A 24664-nucleotide genomic window follows, 5' to 3' on the forward strand; every position below is an offset into this window, starting at 1 on the left:
CATTGCCTTATACTTGTCAGAGTCATCTCTTTATCTGGACTGTTGAGAGGAGAAATAACTGGAGGATGTGTGTAGCATCAAACAGTTGCAGATTTGTGTAAAGTTAAATAGTTTCTTGTTTATGTTTCCAAAGAGTGACTTAGAGAATTTGGAAATGGGCCCAAATCAATACAGTTAAATATATGCATTGTGGAAATATGTCCACATGCCAAAGAGAAGCATTGAGTGGGAGGGCATTGGACACTAGAAAGGTTTTTGCTGATGTTTTGTACATCAGTACATCCTGTAAAAAGGAAAGATAATCACATATGTGGGCAATTTACGGCCTGTTTTTCAGAAATTAGAATACTAACAGCTAGTAGCTTTCTCATTCATCTATTTGAGTGCAGGTCCAGACCTTTGCTTCAGTCTTTTATTATTCAAAATCTTGGCCACAGATATTCAGATGCCTTTTTCTAATCCATGCCTTTATGTTTCAGGTTGCAGTTCAGAATAAGGATAGCAGAAGCCTGCACCACAAACTCCAGGCAGTCCCACAGGCATTGGTGTTTCAGTTTTTCACTGGGAGCTGAGGTTCCTACACACTACTTGGGAGAGCTGGTTCTCAAAGGAATGGACTTTCAGAAGATAAAGTGAGCTTGAAACAAAAGCTTAGGAGGTGAGCTTATGACTAATCTGATTCAGCCAGCTAATAGGCATGTCTCTTCCCAAGATAACCAGCCTTCAATCCTTTCCTGCTGGTAGTAATCATTCAAGAAGCTTAGTTTGGACCTGGTAAACCCCCGTACCTATCATTCACTCATGCTGGCTTCCTCCCATGTATTCCTTGTTCCAAGTGTTTTCTGCATGAGTCCTCTGCTGTCTCTCACCTGTTAGGGACCTGTCTTCTCTCATGATACTGTTAAGTAATAGTTATCAGGCATGTTGTAAGAGTGCCAATGACAAGGAAAGGCTCCCTGGGGCTTATGTTGTGAATAGTTCAACTGTGGCACCCGTAATGGTCTATCTCACATGGCCATATATGCTAGACTGAAAGTTCCTGGGTAGTCCTAATCCTCAACTGTGCCAGCAACTACATTATTGTGAGATGCAGCTGCAGTCAGCCACCTCTAGTCCAGCCAACATCCAAACTAAAACCACTGGAAGCTCCTGTCAACTGCTTTTAAACTCCCAGAGGTCTTTCCTTTTGGACCCTCCATGTGTTTTCTGGGGTCCAACCTTTGTGAATATTTTGACTGATGGTTCATATCATCAGGAAGATTGGCTTAAGCAATTGTACCTTTTCAGCCACTTCAGGGGCCTTGGGATTTTTTGAAGTTGGGTTCTGCATAACATTTTAGCACTGGGGAGGAACACAGTGGTTTCTAAATATGTAAAGGTAGAGAAACAAATGGCAGCAGGGAGTCCTCTGAGTAATTCTGAAGTTTTGTGCTGGATCAAGATGGGAATGAAACCTGAAATTGCTATCATAACTTGTATGTCAGCCTTTCTTAATCTTTTTATTAATTGTGTTTGTTCCAGTAATGACTAAAGAGTAAACATGAACAGGGCCTTACTTGTACAAAGTTAAATATGTAAAAATGCATATTGTTCCTTTTTTAGTGTTTTATATCTAAAGTACATTTGGAGGGTCTCTGAAGTACATGTTGTCCTGCTTGCAGCCAGCCAGTCAGTAAGATGAACAAGCGTTCTGTGCTATGCAAAACTGCTATTCTGGTAATATTGCACCTCCTAAACATTAGGCTGAAAGCAATTTACCAGTGTACAAGCCTGCATATCCTCAAATAAGAAAGATCTTGTTAATGTGGAAGTAAAATGGTATGAAGATTGGGACAAACTCTAAATGACTAGAATCATTCTATTAAGCACAGATCAGCATAATATAAGTAAAATTAAAGTTTAAAAATGCTCAGCAACACCTTGTGTTTGTCCAGGTCCACCTTGTTCATATTAACACTTGATTGATCCTCCTGGGAAGGGTCCTGCAACAGGAATAGAAAAAAATCTCACTTCTGCTCAGGCAAATTTTCAGAATACTTGCTTCCACTTCTGCTTCACCTAGTAGTCAGTAGGGCTGTCATAAGCATTTGGGTGGCCCTGCCCATGCGCACTTAGTGAGAATGGACTCATGGGGCTTGAAAAGCAAATATAGTTGCACTTGCACAGGTTCAGAAACATTGATAGTGGCAACTGGCTTCAAGGGAACCCTCTGTCCAAGGGTGAAAGGCTCTAAGACCATTTTATTGTCAATATCACTATGAAACTATGAGTGTTGTTTCCAGCTCCCTCACTATCGGACATCCACTGAATAGTTCAGTACCCTCAATATTACTATGCGTACAACTTCAAAAGATCTCAGCCTAAGTAAGGTACACTCTTTTGTCTCCCTCTGTAAATGTTTAATTACTGGGTCACAGAATAATATCCAGTTGACACAAGCATGCACACATCCTGGTGTCTACATTTCCATTACCTTATAGTCACACAATATTTTATGAATGCTGTGTTATAAGACATTTAAATATTTCGCATCACAGGAAAATCACTGTGCAGCATATTCGGTATTTTCACAAAGATATGCAAAAATCCATAAAGTTATCACAATCTGTTAGTGTCTGATAATTAAAATGCAATTTAATAATATTATAAATCTATTGATATGCATAAGAAAAATATAAAAAATTAAACTCTCAAAATTCAGTGATCTACTTTACAGAAATTGGACATACAGAAAAGATATTCTTGCATTATAAAATACAACAATGCATGGAAATATTTATACTGCATTTACCTTAGGCAATGTAACTCTAAGCTCTGCTGAAGTATATAAGATTTTATTCAGATACGTCAGGTAAATTGTTCAGGTAAATTTGGATAACAGCAATACAACAAATCTAACCCAATATTCAAAACACAGCAGAATGCATATAAAATCGTAACAACTCTGCCTGACAGATATTTGTAAGTGGTTTGTTTGGATGTATGACAGCTTGTTCCATTTTTAACATTTTTAGTAGAAAACAAGTAAACTCAGAATTCCAGAGGTGAAAAGAAATGTGAAAGTGATTATCAGTTCATAAACATGTGGAAAAGATGGCACTGTCTCTGGCTTTGTTACTATTAAAATTAGTGTTTCTGTAAAGAGCCACTTAACCTCCTGTGCAACAAAGTGCTTCAGCATATGCCAACATTTTAGCACCAGCTAATTCTATTCCTGCTCACCAAAACACATAGTCAGTTTTAACAGGATTTAAAAATGTATAAAAACTGTAAGTTTAAATGTTTTACTCAAAGCAACTCTTCTTCTGACACAGAATTTTATGTCACCTGAATGGAAATGCCATAAATTAACAAGAAGCAGACTTCTTTCACTCTGGTGATTTTTTTGATAGATCACTTTTAAATTAACTTAACTTGATTCACGCAGCACTTGGTTTGATGTTGCTCTACTGAAATTAATCAGTTTTCCTATCAATTACTCATGAAGTTTAGATTTATGTTTTAAATTAAAAAAAGAATAAAACTCATATTTCAGTCCCCTCCACAGTGACTGCTACAGTAAAAAAACAGGTTTTGCCTAATGCAGATTTTTAACTTTTAACAATGTAGATGATAATGTTTTAATCTAATTTCCACCAAAACTTAATAAGCAGCACATTTCAAACTCCAAGGAAAATCTTGTATTCCCCAAAGTGCAAGTTATCGAAATACTTCATAGCCCTAACAATAGCCTTCTGGCGTTAACAACCTAAAACGCAAATAACATCCACTGGCTATTTGTTAATTATGTTTTTGAATTGCTCATGGCTCCTCTAGAGGATATATTCCAGGTTCTGATTTCTATTAATAGATGCTGCTTTGGAAAGCATAAAAATCCCTCTGTCCTATCCAGCCTGTTTATACCTAACACAGCAAGTCCTCTTCTTTTAGATCATCTACGCTCAATAAAATACAACAAACTGCTGCCCTTCCATAACATATATGGAATATCCATGTGAATGCACAATGTGTAATCCTTTAAGTTTTGTGAAACCATTTGTGAGCATTCAAGAAATGTGGAAGACTAATTAATTTGAGGCAGCAGTTGTATTTAATGCTTTCATAGACTTCAGTGTTCTGTAATCCTTCAGGAATAGGTTAGGTTCAGTTCAAAGGGATGTTTATCATAGCTATCTAAATGTCTTGAGATTAGACTAAACTGTAAATAACACAAAGTGAACTTTCTTACCAAGTATCTGTTAGTTTCTCTTTTGATCACTCAGAAACAATTCAAATTTAATCAGAGTCCGAGCCAAAACCTGGAACTGTGGAGCTATAACATTTACACATGTTTTGATAACAACTATTGAATTTCAGAAAGTTCTGACAAAAGCTCAAATCTGCTTTTGTTTTACCTCTTCACCTTTACTGAACTGACTGAATCAAAAGAAGGGTCATAGGTATGTAAGTTTTCTCCCCAGTTTTAGGACCACCAAGAATGTAACGGCTAGTCCATATTACAGGAGTTCAAATATTCTGTCCCACCGTCACTGTTAAGTCCCCATCTCTTTCTACACCCAGGAGGAGGAAGAGAGATTATGAAGTACTGACTTCCCCATGCGTGTTTCCAATAGAAAATGTAAGATATATTTTGAGAAGTAAGAAGATGTAAATGACAGCAACAATGATTTAATCCTGAAAATGCTGTGGAATGATCTCTAGGAGATGAAATATTGCTATGATAAAACCAGATATTTTAAAAGTTACAGTATTTATTCATAAACTATTATAATTATGGTGTAAGTAATACTATTAAATTAATTGCTCTTTTTGCATAACCAGGAGATAGCCTCTTAAGAAGTCTTAGCCTGTTTTTCCAAAAATGTCCTTGAAAAATACATACTGACAGCAGACACAAACATTTACATGTTGTGACTTGTGGTACAGATAAATTCCATAAAAACATATTACGTACGTATTGACAAGTTGGATAAGAATGTAAAGACCAATCCAGGAACATGTATCTGCTACGTTTGGCACAGAATAAGCCTGACACTACACCTGCCCTTGCTAGGTGAAAGATTGTCTAGATATGAAAAGGCGGAACAAACACTAACAATGAAGCTTTCATGTGAGGAGCTGGAGAACTATGTGGTGTGAGGGTAGGGCAGATAGAAATGTCTCTTCAAATGAGCTCTCCAAGGGCAAAGCATCAAAGCTAGTTAAACACCAGTAGAGAGAGTTGGTAGGAAGTCTACTGTTGCAGGTTTTATTAACAGGTTAGACAAACACATATCATGAATGTCATTGGTGCAGTTCATTTGTCTTACTCCAAAGCAGCAATTACATACCTTCTCAAAATCTATTTTCCTTCCACCCCACCCTGCCTGTTACGGTTCTCATGATCTTAGTCCACTGCATTTTTTTCTTGGTCAAATTTGTCTCTCTAGGTCATCTTCAGCCATTGGAACTAAGGGCTGTAACAACTCTATTGTTTCCTTTCAAGAGAGAAAAATAATCAGGAAGAAACCTGGACACACTGAATCCAGGTGCAAAGATTTTATTCTCTCGTGGTAGAATCCTGGTGACACGGTGACAAAAACCTGTGCTCTCCTATCCTTGCCTGACAGTCTCTGCAATCCTGAGTCTTGATGCAGACACCAACATACCTCTTGGGTTTGTGTGCCAGCTACGTCATTTTACAAACTTTAAGAACTTAGGTAGCCTATCTGCTCTCCATAGCTAGTAGGAGTTATGACGCTCTGGGGAGTGATTAAACTTTGGCTAGGCAAATTGCCTTCTAGAAGTGCTCTCCCTACCAATGTCAGGCTGACTGGGACAACAAGGCACCTCACCTGAATGGATTCATTCACTTCATGTGAATTGAGGCTTCTGTGAGTAAAATAAACAAATTTTCTGAGAGAACGGGATTGCAAAACTAAAGGGCTCTTGGAGTTAACCTTTAACTTGAATGGTTAATGCAGTCTTTTATACACTGATAACAGGCAAGTTCCTAGTGTTTCCATAAGAAGAGGAGAAGGTGCTTTGGCACAGTCAGGATGTAGGATGCTGGCACTGGGAGGCAGTTCAGATAGGAGCTCTGGAAGAGGCTGTTCTGTTGCTGTCTTTGAGCAGTTCCTGCTTGGACTAGTGCTGCAATGCAGACTGCCCACAAGGAGAAATGAGGAATAAGAGCAGTAAATTTATATACAAAGAATGGCTCTTGGCCTGCTAAAATCTATGTTTATGCTGATGGCTTTGTATGCCTGGCAGTGGGGAGCAAAAGAAAGACCTGGCTCTTACTGACTGTGGGGAGGGAGAGAGAGGAAGCAAAGGAAGAGCTTATCCCCTCAGGAAAAGAGTGGGGCGAGGGAAGGGAAAGAATTTTCCCTGCATCTTTTCCCAAGTCAGACCACCACTGAGGAACCATCTGTTTGGTTTAGTTCTCTGAAGGTCGTTTGCACCCTGGAATCTTACACCTGTATTTACCAGGCATGAAAACCCAAAGCACAGCATTTCTTTTGGGAAATTAAGAAGATAACAAATGAGTGAGACCCAATTAGCCACATGGCTTATAACATTTTGGTCAAATATGTATGTGTACATATGTAATTTTCTAATATTTTACTGCCTAAATCAGACTGTCATAATTAATTCATATTTAACTAAATAATTTCTACTTTCCTGCATAATAAATAAATAATAGCTTTTTTTCCAGTTTGCATTTCTGGCAAAGTTTTAATGCAAAAGTGTCGATGTTCTACCTCCCTTATTTATCCATAGTGCCTATGCATTACTGGGATACATTTCGGTTAGTGTATTGTTATGGTGAACCTCTGCAGCTATTTCTGAAAAATCACTATTTTGAAGAAATGCTACTTCATATTTAGAAAATAAATCTTAGGAAAATAAAGCTGGCATAAAGATATCAACCTAAAGACTCACTAATCAGATTCAGAATGAGGCAAAGTGGTATCTACTACCAAACCAGTCTCCAAACCTGACAAGAATTTGTACAGAAGTTATAATATGTCACAGAGAGAGCAGGACTGAAAGAAACAGATTGATAATAAATTTTGACCTTGGGTTTTCTTTTGTGGGTTTTTTAAAATAATAAATTAGCCAAGGATTTCAGCTTTATTCAATTTTTTATCAATTAGATTAAAAAAAGTAGCACAACATAAATGTAAGCCAGAACTGAAACAATGTCTCTACAGAATAATGGAAATATTAGCCAGCAGAATCTATATTTTATATCAGTAATGTGTTTTTCCCTATATCTGCAGAATGACTCTACTGGTAAAAAATAGTTCTGAAATTTGACCCATGTCCAAATCAGAATGCAGGTGAAGAAACCAAGACTGCCTTCAGTTGTGTGTGTGAAATGTTTAATGTTCAATATGACATTAGCCAGATTAAAACCATGAATTTTGGTACATCTGGATAGTACAGAAAGAGGGACGGCAACAGCTGCAAAAATTTAAAATGTATTATGTACTGTAACTTTTTGTCCTGGATTTCTAAACTTTCTGCCTTTGGCCCTGACCTTTCCTTCCTGTGCATATTGGACAAACAAAAACCAAATTTTTTACTGCAGAACTCTCAGTGGATCATATTTGTATTTATAAGTCAGTCATCTTAAAGAAATCTTCATTCACACACCAAAAGAATATTATTTATCAAAAGAGTAATTTTTTTCCAGAAATGTAAGGACTATACTATGCAAAGTATTCATAGCTAACACAACACTTTTAATGTAAAGTTGTTTCCTAATTTCATTGTCCCCAATGGTAAAATCATTACATTATATAATGTTTTAAAGTCACCCTGGTTTCTTTGAGAACAAAGTCATTCCTTACTTTGGGAACAAACTGATATATTGGGGGCTTTTAATTGAAAAAAAAAATGAAATATCATCAGAAATCTAGCTGAAGATGTGAATTCATGCAAAATGATTAGATTATGAAATCAAAGTTGCTGTTTTCACAGAGCACTGCTAAGCATAAGTTTTCAGACAATCTTATTAGGGAAGGCCTTTCTAGTGTCTTCCATATATTTAATAATGCTTCCACTTTATAACCAAGATACCACAGTAATCTTTCATACATTGACAAGACCATTTATTTGTATATAGTTGTCAAATGCCTGAGATGTCTACACTTCATCAAGCTATTGACAGGGAATCATGGAATGAGCGGAGTGACAAGCCCTGCCTTCCAAAATGCCATATTCAGCATTTACTTATTTGATTTGGTAAAACATGGAAACACCGGCTCTCCTGTTGGAACATGAAAATTGGTACATTAATATTCTACCTAAATAGAAATAATTGTCAAATTAGCAAAGTAATGGTGGCATCCACATTCTAACAGAAGTAGGAATTTTGAAAAAAAAAAAATTAAAAAAAATTGTCTAGTGTTATATTTCTGAAGTGTGTATTCCCCTTCACACAAAATATGCTGTGTGCTATTTCCTGCAATAGCTGTATTAGAATTTAAAATTTACTAAGAGTAAATAATATGTAGAATATTTCCTTGTATTTAATACAAGAACAAGCTACAATGCCTATGGATGGACAGTTCCGTTGTACATGACAGTATATGCTCATCTGAGGAGTAGGAATTATAAGGTCAAACAGAAAACCCCTGTATAAATATTAAAAGAATCTTTTATGGAGTTCACTGTCTGGCTCACAACTAGGCTCAGTTGCTAGAAAAATAAATCCAAGGAAATTCAATGTGTCATTACTCAATTCTATTTCCAGTTTCTATTAAATACATTTCCGTACAAAAAAGAGCAACTAAATAAATAACCTCAGTGAAAACATTTAAATATGTCCGCTGAGAGGTGAAATATTTCAATGTGGAACTCTAAACCTCCTCTTTAGCTTTTTTTTTAACCTTTTTTTTCCATGTACCAAACTGCAAAATAATGTTTAATGAGGGATTTCTTTTAGCAATCTACCTCTGTTTGGCATTGTTCTTAAACAAACTGCTTGACCTTAGTGGACCTGGACAAGTTTAATACTAAATACACTCTTCAGTGCCTTCCTGAATAGCAAAGGAGATAAACACATGCTTACATAATTTGCCAAGTTAGGTGTCTAGCTATGCATATATAAATTTATTTCAATATAGTACAGGTCATTAAGCAGTTTTTAAAATTCAGTGGCCTAGAAGAGCAGTGAAAACTATAATCTGGGATCCTATACCTTTCAGCCTGCTAAGATCCAAGCTGTATTACTGGACAAAGGCCAAGAGGAAAGACAAAAGCAAAACAATATAAGAAATATAAACCAGAATACTAGCAATAGCTTTAGCAGAAACAATCAGATAGAGATTCAAAATTTCACTTGTAAATGAGACAAGACAGTGACAGAATGAAGGCAAATTCTTTTCTAAGGTGTGACTTTGCTATGGGAGGTAGCTGGTCACACAAAGAACAGCCTTGTGAGGTTTGTCATTACGGAGCCAACTAGGAGGACAAAAGTAATGAAGAATCAGTTATCATTGCTATTACAAAACAAGACAAAAATATTCTTTTAAGAGATTGTACCATACAGGGATAGGAGAAAAAACACTGCTTACTGACAGAATAAAGACATAACAAGAAATACTGAGCAATGCAAAAAGAGAAATTTAGAGCATTTTGATGCTCTAGTTGAGAAGGATAACCAGATCTTACAATTAGATGATGTGCAGAGACAGCTGCAGGAAAGTATTTCTACTGCATTTCCTTCCAGCCCATTCTGAAAGATTAAGGAGTGCCTATGATATTAATTCACTTTGACATAAATGGGTGATGACAATAGACTGCAATGTGTGTGGGTGATGCTTGCCATATGTTTTTTGACACAGTTGAAATAGTTATTTTTGAAACTGGATAAAACCAATTTTACAATAGGAGATAGAAATGAGCTATAGTTACAGCAGAAGTTCTCTCGGTCTAAATGAACTGTTTACAGCATGCTTTGAAAATAGGAACTGGTTAACCAATCAAAGCAGGAGCAAGTTGGTATCTGTTTTGCTGGAGTTTTATGTACCTTTCATCAAGGGGGAAAGAAACTCAAAAGTGTAGATTGTCTTTCGAACATTCCTACCAGAATTTGCATGAGATTTTGCACGGCCAGTTTAGTTTCTCAGAATTTACAGAGGTACCTGATGCCACCAGCTACCTCGGAATAGGGATGTTTTCCTAGGAGAAAAAGCACTATATAAAGTGAGATAATGCAAACATTATCTGGAAACCCAGTCTCTAAAAATGACCAGTGCCAGGAGCGAACATAAGGAAATTCAGAGTAGCAATTAATACACTGATTTGGCGAGAAATTCTTTCTAATCCTTGTTGGAGTTCACTTATACTTTGACAGAAACAAATTAAGACCTTTAAAATTTTCTTCTGCTGGAAAATTGCTACTGTTTTTATTGGTCACTTGAATGGCTAATCATTTCTTCCCACCTGCCTAAGTCTATGGCACCTGTATCAACAAGTTAATTATGCTGTGTGTCATTACTTTTTAACTTAATTGATTGTCCCATTCTAGTAGGAATTAGACGGTAGCTCCCTATTTTCTCTCTTCCATTGCCTTCCAGCATTTTGTATACCTCTACTAAACCCCCTTCTATCTGACGTCTCTAAAAACCCACAGCCTTTTCAGTCTCTCATTTCCCCACTTCTAAGTACTTTTATTCCTCTAAAACTGGAAAACTTTGTCTATTGCTTTTTTTTATTTTTATGCAGACTAATCAATCAGAACTGTCTGTATGATTTCAAATGGAGATGAGTGACTAATGGAATATTATTATAACAATTTACTGTGGTTTTATGCCTTTTTTAACTGCTGCTGCACCATGATAGGGGTTTTCATTAAGCTGTATTAATATACTTCACAATTTTTTTTCTTTGAATCATTCATATTTACTTAGGAGTACCATGCACATGGTATCTTTTCCCATGAATTTTCATCAACATTAAATTTCCTTTGCTCTCCCAGAGACCATTCATTCAAGTCATCCTGAATTTATCCTAGGGAAAATGTTTAAAAATACTTTTAAGGATAAGAAGAAAAATGTTTAGATCCTACCCTATATAAAGATATGGGGCTACATTTTTTTATAAAACTTTGGTGTAATGATTTTCAGAGGTTAGTGATAAACTCTTTGAAAGGATGCAGGTGAGTCACTATCTAAGCATTTAAGGACTTCAAGAGCACATACAAAAATACCCCAAGAAAAAAGAACACTTGACCACAATATTCAGCATTGTTCAGGAATACAATAAATTATACAGCAACTTCTCCTGCCAACATATCTTAATAAGCTACACAAAGGACCTACAACTAATATCTATAATGCAATCTGTAGTTCTAAGATAAGTTCTAAGACTGAAAGCAAGGGAAAAACAAGTGCATTACTACAAATCTGTGTTTTCAGCTCCCACTACTTATAAGATTATAATGGATTTGACTGCCTTTGGTATTAGTAATTTCCCCAATGAATCTGTGGGTGGAACAAAAATGTGGAAATGAAAACTGAGAGGGTATTGTATGTTCAAAATATCCACCTCCACTCACACACAGTAGAGATTTGATTCAAGCTGTCATCTTTGCATGCCTCAGTGTTCCCATTTGTAAAATGGTTCAAGTCAGAATATGCTCTTTTACCACTATTAAACTTCTCCCACCTTAGTTTCCTTGTGTTCCCACATTCATTTCCTCTTCCGAAGACGAAAGGACAGAAATCATTATTAAAACTGCTTATGAGCAAGCTTACTTGATTCCGTCTCAATGGATGTGCTCATAGGTGCTAATCACTCCGAAGGCTGTACACATGCTGGGACACAGTGCCCTGTGCAGCCACGCTCAGCGATGCAGTAAAAGTCTATCTTCTGTGACTGCTCAGCCAGGATCTTAACCCTCTAATGCCTACCAAACATCATAAGCACCACGATTACATACCATACCTTCCCAAGTATTTGAATATGAATTAATGTTAAATGAGTAGGAGAGGATATTGGTGACATAGAATAGCAGCGTAATCTTCCTTCCCCATAACCTTAACTTCATGAACACGTAAGCTCTTGAAATTCATAAAACAACATGAAAAAATGTATAATGAGTGGATAAGTAATATTTTATGCTGCTGGCATACAGGAGATATTTGGGTTGTCATATCAGAGGAGGGTATAAATATTGCCATTCAAACAATTAGACTTCTCGCTCCAGTCTGCACTATCCAATGTTAAGCAGTTATTTTACACTACTTTGTCAAACACTTTTATGGCACCTATGAGCAAGAGCCTGGAGCAAAATTTGGCTTAGATTTCTAACCATCTTAAATAGCATCCTAGAATTAATTAGTATCCATCTTCCTGGAATAAATTTAGTAGTAGAAAGGAATGAAAAATTCTTGCATTGCAAGAACACGTAGCATACATGAATCTGTTTGGCAATGCCTACTCAGATTCCCACTCTTTTAAAATGCGTGTTAGAACTTCTGTTGATGAGTGGTAGATCTCAAATCTAACTCAATTTAATTTAACTTTTATAAGGGCAGCATACAAGATTTGGCAAGTTTAAGCTGCAGGAGCGCTACATGTAAAGAGTCCACTGATTCTACATGAATATAATGCAAAGAAAGTATCACTGAGATATGACTGGGAGCAAGTAACATCATGCAGTAACCATGAAAAACTCCTTAAAAACACTCAAGCTAATAGTTACACTTTACAGGCAAATCATAACCATTTGGAACATGAGAGGTAGTAAAATTGTTCGAACAGCCATGGTCAAAAAACAGTAAAATAAGCCTACACAAACCTGTCAGCATCATTGGACTACAGAGGCTGTGAATGCAAAATGTCATCCTGTTAATTTCTGTACTTTCCATTAGTTCTGGATTATTGTTTACAAGTATAACCTTACTTTGGAATACTAGGATTTTCTTATTTTCCTTTTTTTGAGAAAACTGTGTTATAACAGTTGATCAATATTTAAATCATGCATTTGACTCATTTTTGATCAAATCATTTTGGACTGAGGGGGGCCGGGAGGCAGCACATTGTGGGTGCAGGGGAAGAGTAGCTTGGGATCCCATATGATTTATTATGGGATGTTTGGGGAGGAACCAAGGGCGGGAAAAGGGAGTTTAGGTCATCCAGGGAGGATGGGAAAGTGAGGGGCAAAGGGACAAAAAGTGGGAGGAAAGTAGTTGGCTGGTGGGTATGCTCGTCAGCCATGCCCTGCACCTGGCCAACGCAGGCTGTCCTGGCTGCTCCCCAGAGCCCTTCCTCACTCTGTCATTGATGGCTCTGTGTGTGTGTGTACGTGCATGCAACAGTCTGTCACAGCAGCTGGCATGGGGCTGCAGCCTCAGGGCCTGTATGTCCCAGTGCCAGCAACTGGGGAGACTGGGATCCAGGGGCCGCTGCTGGGCAGGCTGAGGGCCTGAGCCGGCTGCTGGAGGGACCCACCTTGTCCATGCATGTGTGTATTTTGTCACTCGTGGACCCCCATCCTGCTCTGCTGTAGAGAGGAGCAAGATGAGCCCCTCGGTGCTGCCTGTGCCTGTGTGAGTGCTCTGGGAGTCTGCCTGATCCGTGTGTCCAGACACATGTGTAAGTATGTATGTGGTGTGAACGTGTGCTCTGTGTGCGTCTGCCTGCTGGGAACGCGTCTCCAGCCTTGGTGCTGGTTGGACCCAGTGGAGCTGAGCAGCCTCGCCTCTCTTGGATCCAGCAGGATATATTTGCTCACATACTTTGTTTCCTACACTTTTTTTAACTTCACCAATCAGTTGCTAAACAGTAAGTACAAACACTGCTGGGATATTTCTTGTAAATGTTAGATGGTTTCCCGTAAGAAAAACTCAGGGAGAAAAAAAAACCCTGAAATTATATATTATAAGGCAGAACAAAACCTGAGAGTTTTCCAAACACTGAATGAAGTAGGCAAGGTGAAAAAAAACAAAAGGATGACTGCAGCATAAATCATTGGTAACTTCCACTCAGTTTTGATAATGAAGATATATAGAACATGTAAACAAAAAAAAGCCAAAAAATAATTTAATGGATTGACTGTCATAATACAAGGAGAATTAAAAGAAAAGGACTGAATATTAATTGTATAAGTACAATGTGGTTAGCTGGTTTGAGCTTCTGGAAATATAGACATCTTGTCTGTGGGCACTGGTGGGCTGCTGGCCAACCACTTCCTGAGGCTTCTTTATATAGTGGGTGTCTACTTCAAAGGACATCCATTTCAGAAGCTAATGCATGGAATAGAAAGATGTGGAAGTTATTTTATCTTCAAGAAACATGATTAAGTAACCAAACAAAAATAAATCACTTTGAAAAGGAAAAATAAGAAACAGAAATCACTTAGATACACCCCTGAAGTGTAAAGCAGTTTCTCATCCCTGTATTCTGGCTGTCTCATTTCTACATATGGAGGACAATCTCCAGAAGTTTAATGTTTGGGACAACTTCTTGCATGTAGTTCTAGAGAGCAAAGAGATAAACTGAAGAAGGAATTGAATCATGCAAAATGGACTTCATTCATGCAGAGCTGTCAGGAAGGAAGTATCAGAACAGGCTCCCAGCTCATGGAGAAATGAAATAGGAGGATCTCTGATGAGAGAGACTGTGTGAGCTCTGTCCTGAGCTACTTGGCTGCAATCTGCATGCAAGGTTTGGAATCAAAATTAGTGCTCTGTGGTCTGGACTGAACTGTTACTGAGCATTCAGGCTGTCCACATTTCAGCAGCACCTCAGTGCTACCCTGCAGCTTCATCTACTATAAAATTCCGTAGAGACTGAGACATGTAGAAATGAGTAAAACTAGAAACATAACAAAAAAATTCACAAAGAGTATAATTTTGCTTTGAAGATACATTGGACTGCACAAAAAGCCTGTATGTTTGCTTATTTATTTACATTTCCAGAATTACTGCAATATGTTCATCTGTATTCTCAAGTTATTCTTGATGTAACTGCCTATAACTACAGCAGTTTAAGATAACAAACTCCATCTCCCCTTTGAATAATTTCTTCTTCCTAACTCATGTACATACACACTACAATTTTAAAATGCTGGGCAAAAAAAGGAATGAGTCAGACATTAAGTGCTCTGGATGATATGTGATAATTAAAGTCCGTAATTATAAGGTCTTCACATTTAATCTCAGTTTATCACATGTAGACCTTGGCAATGGTTTACAGAGCCTGTGGGGCTTCTCTGGTCTTGAATGGACTGATACCAGCACAGGATGAAAGGCAGTCTCTTGGATACTAAGACAACCAGAACTTTAAAGATAAACCAGCACCCTAAAACTCGACATGGAAACTCGCAAACTCAGGGTAGGGAGCAGGTGCTGAATTTCCTTCCTCCAGCTACCAAAAAAGCACAGCATCTTGCAAAAATTTCCATTTCTGGATGGACACAAGATATACTCTCCACCTCACTCCTAAGTAAATGCATTGCTAACAGAGTATTAAAAATTGAAGTCCTTTGAAGAAGCTATCCAAAATCTATCTTGCATGTCAGCCTTCAAACTGAGGATGTTAGGAATACTGAAATATTAGAAGTAACTAGAGTGATTATGGAGGTACTCTCATTACCACCGGGTCAATAAAAAAAAGGCAGTGTTGTGTTAGGGCAGTGGAATATTGAAGACAGACATGGACACAGCAAAAGCATGGTTGGAATAAGAAAGGCCCCTGAAACAGATTGTTCTACCACCACATCTGGCTACCAGCAAACAGGTCTCATTTCTGACTGTCTTAATCATAAGATTTATCTGGCAGGCTTTCAGAAGTGTTGCTGCAATTACCTTTTTTTCTTGTAAGCTAGGATTAGTATAATACAAATACAGGTAAGTTGCCACATGACAATACAGTAGTTGTCAGGACTTCATCCAGATTTCTGGGAAAAGAAAGACAGTATTACTTAAACACCGATTTGGACGAACACCTGTAATAACTAAAAAGGACACAATAAACAGCACAGTAGTAGAATATAACTATTAACTGTGCCTCTATTTGTTATGGAACAGGAAGGAAAAAAGAAGGAAGGAAAGAATATAAAAGAAGAAAAAAGGAAGGAAAACAAGGAAAGAAGAGTCAGGCTGTGTGCTGACTGGGAAATGTAGCATGGGATCATGATGCAGAAACAACATTTTTAGACGCTAACAATGACTGTATCAAGGAGCAATTAAGTAGGTGGTATACATGAAGGGAAATAACCCTCATTATATTTCAAGCAGCAAAACCACAGGGCCTGTTCCAAAATTTTAGCACTGAAGTACGTCATTGCAACAGTGACTAGTTTGCCCTGCAGAAACAAAAAGTATGCAAAACCCCCAAATTCACTGGATCTATGCTCAACATAAAAACAAAACAAAACAAAACCAAAATAAGGAATCTGGTCAAAGACAAAGCTGGAGAGAAGACAAAAAAGAGTTAAGTTCTTACAGGTGCTGATTGCTGAAAAATACCATTTTGAAGAGACAAAGCAAATTTATACCACCAATCAAAAATGACTGGAGAAAGGTTGAGAGGAAGCTGGCACAACCAAATAGCAGGAATAAGGCAAGTTACCAGAAGAAAGAAGTAATCCTTTGAAAAGCTGAAGTTGTGTCCAAATATATTAAACCCAAACCAAAACAGCATGAGATTACTGCCCAAATAGAACATGCAGGAAAAATTACAAAATTAGTAAGAAATCATTCATTACATTATCTAGAACAGCAAGCCTATCAAGAGTCTAAGGGCAAAGGATGATGAAGATATAAGAGCACTCAGAGAAGATAAGGCCCTATCAGGCAGGCAAAATGAGTTCTTGTCATCTGCCTGTACTGTAAGATGTTCCTCTGCTGGAGCTCTTCTTTGCATGGCATGAATAGGAGGGATCTGCCTGAACAGAAACAAGGCAACAGGTCCAAATGGCTCTCAATCCCAAGCTCTAGAGGAACTCAAGGATGAAACTATTGATTTATTAACTCTGATGCACAGCATCTTAAAACCAGCTTTGTGCCTGAGGACATGAACTTTGGAAATGAGATGCCTATTTTTAACAATTTGAGGGGAGATTTGCGGATCTACATGCTTGTAAGTCTGGTGCCTGTCATAACACAAATCATGAGAAACTATAAAAAAGCATAGAATCAGTGGACACATGGGCAACTATGATTTTTTGAGTTTTAGCACAGCTCTTGCACACTGGGAGTATACCGGTTCTCTGAAGGCATTCACAAGCAAGTAGACAAGATCTCTTGCCAAAGGCTTTTAAGAAAACTAAGGATCAAGGAAATAAGAGGGAAGGTCCATGTTTTGATAAACAGCTGATTTAAACACAGGAAACAGAACAGGAGTAGGTGGTCTGTTCACCCACTAAAAGGAGATCCACAATGTACTCACAAGCTGAACACTGTGCGCACATCTCAAAAAGGATCTAGTAGAACCAGAGAGGAGCAAGGATGTGTGGAACAGCATCCATAGGAACAAGGACTTAACTAGAGTTCTGCATGGAAAAGAGGCAAATGGGAGAAAGATCTAGTCAACGTCTAAGTTTACGACAGCCATAATGTCATAAAATGGCTGTATTTTCCAGTGTTTCATATTGGATATCAAACGAGCACTATGGAGTACCCAGTGAAGCTGGCAAATGGCAAGTTCAAAGTAAAACAAGGGGTGATTCCTCACACTACATTGTCCCTGACACAGGACATTGAGGAAGCTGCATAATATCAGGGGGAAAACAGGCAAGTTCATGGAAGAAAAAGCCCCTCTGGCTTGCTTAGCCATGCCTCAGGTGCAAAGTGTTGAAGGCTGGGAAAGTACCCGTACGACCTGTGCTTGCCCTGTTCTTAGGCAGTCTTTCCTTGGTGGCCACTGCTGCAGGCTGGTTACTGCACTAACCAAACTCGTCGTCTGGAAAAGCTGTTCTGATCTGACCTTCTCACATGGAGGTTCGTATGGATGTAAAACTCCTTTTACCAATGCTGACAGCCATTCTCACAGAACCTTCCAATGCTCTCGAGTGTAAAAGGTTTTGTCTGGCAATAAAAGGTACCTCTGATAATGGTAAGTCATTGAGCCAACTGCACCTGATATTGTCTTTGGTAAGTGCATGTATTATACCTGCATAAATAAACATTAATCCAATGTTCCCATGTTTTTAAACTACCAAAACCAAACTTGGAATTTTCAGTAGAGCTTTTCCATCTTTGACAGGACAATGAAACCCTCCACAGCTCCTCCCTCCAGACTTTGTAAAGAAAAAAATAATTTGTTCATGTTTCTGTTTTGTTCACCAATAATATCCAGACTCCTCTGTGTTAATGTTTTAAGTAGTAATATGTCAGAAACCATTACGTACTCTCTTAGGGCTTTTCTGTGCCCCATTTTCTTCCATTTAGCACACTTCCCACCCAGTTCCCTCTTCCTTCTTCTAAGAAGGAACCTCTTCTTGAAGCTTGAAGTGCAAAGCTCCATCTGCCATCTGTGTCACTTAGACTGGTGCTCTGGCCTCCCTCGGTACGAGTGACGCCAACCTGATCACTGATTCTGGCAATGTAGAATTGCAGGACAGGTTATATGTTTAAGCATTGCAATACTATAAACGAAGATGAAAGAGGCACTGATATCAGGCAGGCTATAGGCCTCGCAGCCAATACACATCTAGCTGTACATATAGAATGCTGTTTAATTTAAAATAGCTAAACATCGTAATACAATCCCATCATCACCAACTGTATTATGAGTATGGGATTTCACAAGCTGCTTCCCTCCTCTTTCCTCTTATTATTATTTATACAGGAAACTGACAGAAGTAACCACTTCCAAATCTAAATTGCTTCCAAACACCTTATCATATGACATTCTATGCAGGTGTTGATCATGCAGTATTTATGTCTGGTTATGCAAAATGTACTGTGGAGGATTTTCTTCGCATATCATCTGCTGCGCTAGTGCTGTTTGTGTTCAATTCCAAATCAAAATCCTTTATTCTGACTTGTTCTCTTTATCATCCACTGTTTTTCAAGTCCTTGCTCCCTGCCAAAAGTAAAATTTTCACCATGGTTTAATCTTTTATTTTCTAGCTCACTCACATATTTTTATTTATTCCTTACACTTTGAAAATTTGCTGAATGCTGTCTTTTAATGTTACTCTTAAGACTTCTGGAGTCCATCAAGGAATTTCTCAAACAATGTTAAAGTATATGATTTTTGCTCTTTTTCTGGAACAGTATTTGAACATCAGTGTACCCATCTTTTCAAACTATTTAAGTGCCCTCAGCTCTTCTACGCATGTACACATCCTTGAAATTTCAATACTTCTTCCTCTAAGCAACTGTTAAGAAAAAGCAAGCATTGTTTTATAAGTCCAGTCCTTTTCTGTTGGATTGTCACCAAGTTTGTTGTTAATTTAAATAAAATAGTAGAGATGCAGCGAGCTAGAAAACGGATGGCACTCAGTTTGCTAGACAGAGGGGAAAAATATACAAAATTGCTCATCATTAGGAAAAAAAAATTTCAAAACAAGCAGTATCAACTGTTTTTGAAATAGGTGCTACTGCTTGATAAGACTAACTTAAGCGAATGCTTTGCTCTCCTCGTTTATTCCTCCTTCAAGGCACCTGTAGCAAACATTCCTGTGCATCCCCAGCATTTACTGGTCCACGTTTGCCTGCAGGCACACATATCATCTTTGCACTTACTCATCCAAGCCGTACATCCGGACGCTTTACACCCGGACATCGTTAAGGAGCAGCTAGGTGGCGTACGGCCAAGACCAAGATGAAGCGGCTCAAAGCGGGAATGAGGGTTTCGCAGGGCTGCGAGTAGGCGAGGGACCGGCGGGCGAGACAGAGCCTCCACCAGCGGCGGTGGTCCCTGGGCGGCCCCAGGGCTGCCCAGGCCTTGGAGCTCCGCGGCCGCCTAGCCTCCATCCCACGGACAGCCCCCCCGTCCACCAAGCGCTTCGGGCAGTGACCGGAGGCGAGGAGGAGAGCGGGCAGCCATATGCAGCGAGCCGCTCCTCCTGCCGCGACATCACGAGCAGCCTGGAGACAGCTCGGCTTCCGCCGCGGGGGAGGTGGAAGGGCGAGCTGGGCTCGGAGGGGCACAAAAGTCCTCGCAATCCGCGGAGTCGGAGCGTCCCGCGCATCCCCCGCCGCCGGCGCTCCTCTCGCGAGATGTGGCGGCGCCCGGCGGGCTAAGAGGCTTTGACAGGCGGGCGAGCGCTGAGGCGCCGCGGCCCCCCGCCCCGGGCCAGGCGCTGCCGCCCCCCCCCCTACTCCCCGGGTTGCCGCGGGGCGGATGCGGCGGCGGTCATAGTTTGGGCCGGGAGAAGCCGCCGCCCTCCCCGCGAGCGCTGCTGGCGGGCCGGGGAGCCGCTCCCGCCGCCGCAGTCGGGAGCGGGCGGAGCCTGGGGAGCAGGCGGCGCCGGCGGCCGACCGCAGCTCGCATCCGCCCGAGCGGGGAAGCGAGCGAGCTCGACGAGGCGGCGCGGACCGGTTCGCGTCCACGTTCCTGCCTCTGCCCAGCGGGGATCAGGTGGAGCGGGCGGAGGGCGGGGGTGGGGAGGCGGAGGACACCGGGGGCCATTTCCTTGCCGGCTCCGCCGCTCCGCGCCGGCCGGGGGCCCCGCTCCTTCCTGCTGAAGCCCCGGTGGGCTCGCCCTGCGCGGCCGCTCCTCCCCGCGTGGCGCTGTCAGAGCGGCGGGTGGCGCCTTCGCATAGTGGGCGCGCTTGGTGGAAGGCCAGTGGGGGCAGGAAGGCGGCAGGGGCGGAGGGAGAGAGCGCCCGGTGCGGGGCGAGAAGGCGGCGGCGGGGCTAGGTCTTGCTGAGGGGGCGCGGAACGGAGGGAGGCGCGGCCGCACCGGCGGCATCATCACCTGGCGCTGCGAGCCGGGGGGGGTGGGGGGGTGGGTGAAGAGGGCGGAGCGCGCGCGGCGCCTGGCGTTGTCTGCGGCGCGCTGCAGCCCCGGGCGCTGGTTGGTTTAAAGCAGCGGAGCCGCCGCCGCGAGGGGCGTTTAGAGCACTTGGGGCCGCCGCCGCGCGTAGTGCTTGATCAGCGAGGTGCAGGCATGGAGGGCGAGCATCAGCAGCAGCTGCCGCCCGGCCTCGCTGTGCCGGGGGTCGCGGGCGAGGAGGGGCGCTCGGAGGAGGGCAAGGATGCGGTGGGTGGCGGTGCGCTGGGCAGATCACTGGGTCCCACGCCGAGCCAGAGCCGCTTTCAGGTGGACCTGGTGGCCGAGGGCGCCGGCCGCACGGCCGAGGAGCCCCTCAAGGCGAGCGGGGAAGGTGGCGCGGCGGGGAAGGGCAGTGAGGAAGCCAAGGGTAGGTTTCGGGTGAACTTCGTGGACCCATCCGCCGGCGACGAGAGCCCCGGCGAGCTGGGGGGAGGCAGCTTGGAGGGTGGCAATGTCAGCTTCCAGAACGGCGGCGACACGGTGCTGAGCGAGGGTAGCCTTCACTCCGGCGGGCATCACCACTACTACTACGACACCCACACCAACACCTACTACCTGCGCACTTTCGGCCACAATACCATGGACGCCGTGCCCCGCATCGACCACTATCGCCACACGGCCGCCGACCTGGGCGAGAAGCTCCTCCGGCCCAGCCTGGCCGAGCTGCACGATGAGCTAGACAAGGTGAGCGGCCGCTGTATACCCCCGTCTCTCCCCGGGCCGCCTCTGCGCCGGGCGGAGAGCGGCCCCGGCCTCCGCGTTGTGCGCCGGCGGGGCCGCCCTTGGCGCTTGTACGCCTCGGAGCGTGCGGGCGCTCGATGTGTGTCGGCGGCGGTGCGAGGAAAAAGCTAAAAGCTCGCTGAGCCTGGAGGAGGCGCAAACACTGCGAATGCATCGAGTCGTTTGCCGATTTTTTTGTTGTTGTTGTTACTGGTTTTTTCTCCCTTCGTGACGCAGTGGGGTTTTTCACCCCTGTATTTTTGGGAGATGATCCCCATGGTGAGAGGTAGTTGCCGCTGTAGATTTGTGGGGCAAATGTTTTCTCTGTAACCGAGAGAAGATTTATTATAGGCACAGCGGTTTTTCACTTCTGGCTCATACCGCTTTCAACAGATAAGGGATTTGTATTAGTTTGGGAAGGGAAATTAAAATGTTTGGAAGAGATGTGAAAAAAATAACAAAGAAGGATGTGCTGGCCTTTAGTAGTGACAAGAGGTTTGTCTCCTAACCAGCTGAAAACGCCTGCCTGTCCCTGCGCATGCAGTGCCGAACCAAACCGCCTTCTGGCGTGATGCTGAAGGCTGTAAAGATACAGCCGAGGCTCCTTCTCCTTAAGGAGCCTTTTCAGTCGTGCTAAGTAGCCCTGCGTGTGAGGGCGTCGTGATCAAGGCTTCAAAATTTTTGAAGCTGTGCGTGTCAAGCACAGCTATTTTAAACTAGTCAGTATGTTATTGGAAATGAGTTACAGTGAAAACTTGTGTGCATTGTAGGCTGTCTTTATTAAAAAGCAAATTTTAGCTGAACCTGGAATTAATGTAATGTATTTTTTAGGTCATGATTAAACTATCATGACTAAACTAAAACCAGACCAAACTATTGCAATGCCTTTTTCTTGCAGTCTGAAAATTGCCTCTTGGTGCTTGGTTGTGCTCTAAGGAATCCATGTACTATTGGGTTTTTCTGCTAGGTTTAGGGAAATAAAGGAACATATGGGCCACATCCTGATGATATGAAGAATATTCTGTTTTCAGAACTTCTTTCATTCCACCTTTCACTCCTTATAGGTGGACTTCCCTGAGAAAATGTGTGTTCTTTTGAGACTGTCCTGTTTCACACCATTACTGGGCAGGAGGGTTTTTTGGGGGGGGTGTGGTGATTCTTGAAGTGTGGGGGTTTTTTTTGAAACTGACTCTTCATCTGTTCTGATAGAAATAATTGGCGTGCTATAGAGATAATTCCTTGCAATATCTAAGATTAGATATAAAAATAATTACTAACTGTAACAGCAAATTATTTTTGCCTTTCAGGTCCCCTCCTGATGGAGTTAAATGATGTTCTGTAGTCTGATGCTAAATTAGTATGGAATGGAAGTTGGCAATTACTGTCTTGTGCATGGAGTTAGATGTGTTATAAATAAACCACGTAATATATGTGAAAACACGCTGATTTTTAATTTTTTCCCCAATTTCTGACTCCTGGTCCATGATGTGATGACCAGGTCTTTACATACTCTGTTCTATAAGTAGAACATTACTTGAATTTCTAAGCTTGGCAGATAGGTTTTCAGTGTGTTTATATTGCAGTAGTCAAGAAGGCTCTTTATGACACCAGTAAGACATTTCAGTGCAGAATCTAACTTATTCTGGAACTATAGTGTCTAAAAGTGTGATTTCTTCATGTTTCATTACAGAGCATGGCAAGCAGTTTTCTTGGTAGGTTATGGCGTAGAGAAGCTGTAGATGACCTAATTACAGGATCATTATCAGAACAGTTTCCTTGTGAGCATTGATTAACTCAAATTATCAACTTCTCAGATGTCACAAATTTGTTACGCAGTGTGGATAAGTGTCTACGTGAAGATTCTTTTTAAAGTGTGCCCTCCTCCCCACCACCAAAAAAATAAACCCAACCAAACCCAAAAGGTTAGGGGGTGGAATATGCAATTCGAGTTACATTTGATGTTATACTTAAGTAAAATTCTTATGGTATAAACTTCAGAAGTTCTGCATGGTAACTCAGCTGTTCCATTGCAGGATATTTCATTTCCAAAGCAATTAGCATGTTAGGAAGCATTTAGGCTTATATGAAGAAAACAAGCAATTATTTTTGCTTCAGACTTAGCAAAACAGTTTGCAAGATAAAGTTGAGAACACAGAAGCTTTTAATAAGGTTGTGTCATGCATACTAATAGCATTGGATACCTACATTTTTCCCCATCTCTGAAGTATATACCACATGTGTGATTATGTACTTGATTTCTGGCCACAGAGTGCTGATGGCACTTTTAAATCATGAGGGCACTGTACTTTCATATGAAAGATGTTCCCAAAGCTATTGTGCTTTTTTTGCTGTGTTTCAGGGGGCTTATTGTCTCCATTCCCAAACTGACTTCAGTTCCTGCTGACTAACAATAGTGGTCTCTAGTGTTGAATAATATTATGCATTAAAGAAGATACTGTGTTCGCTTTTAAGAACTTGAAAAATTAAGCTCCCTCTTTAGCTGTGGTTTTTATATTAACTTAATATGTACAGCATGTATGTCAAAGACTTAGTAGGGCAGCTGGTACAAACATCCTGGTACCATTATATAAAATTTGCACTATGTAAGGACTTATTGTTAATGCCGCTGCTTCTTGACCCGGTACCTCAATGTTGGCAGTTACTTTGTGTTAAGGCTGACCCAAAAAATGTGTTCACCAACAATGTGGTTCACTGCTTTGAATGTAGCAATTTCATCTTGCAGTTAAAGATTGTGCTATTCTTTTTAAAAAGTAAATAAATGATATGAGGCGTTGTGCAGTAATGTTGATGCTAGTGCCAATTACGGAACAGATTTTTTTTATTTTCCTTAGTTTTGTTTACAAGCTTCATATGTCTAACTCTTCTACTGATTCTGTTCTCACAGAAAAGCACTGTTGGAGGAAGATTTCACGGTTTGAGGAAGATGCACATACACATGCAGAAGGGGTTCCTTTTAACAAGGGTTTGTCTTGC

General features: G+C 41.0%; 1 protein-coding gene across 4 annotated transcripts in view; it reads left to right on the forward strand.

The window, feature by feature from the left end:
- The window catches only part of SLC12A2 (solute carrier family 12 member 2), a 100583-nt gene that overhangs the window by 21239 nt on the left and 54680 nt on the right, over positions 1-24664 (forward strand). For 2 of the 4 annotated variants that reach the window (XM_054808769.1, XM_054808768.1), the window contains exon 1: positions 20905-21634. The exons of 1 other annotated variant lie outside the window; for it this stretch is intronic. In XM_054808769.1, the coding sequence (XP_054664744.1) occupies positions 21065-21634 (570 nt within the window). In that variant the 5' untranslated portion in view covers positions 20905-21064. Of the gene's footprint in view, positions 1-20894; positions 21635-24664 lie in introns of those variants that run through there. One more of the 4 variants, XM_054808767.1, reaches the window with a different exon arrangement.

The sequence above is a fragment of the Grus americana genome, chromosome Z, assembly GCF_028858705.1.
Source record: "Grus americana isolate bGruAme1 chromosome Z, bGruAme1.mat, whole genome shotgun sequence".
Lineage (NCBI taxonomy): Eukaryota > Metazoa > Chordata > Aves > Gruiformes > Gruidae > Grus > Grus americana.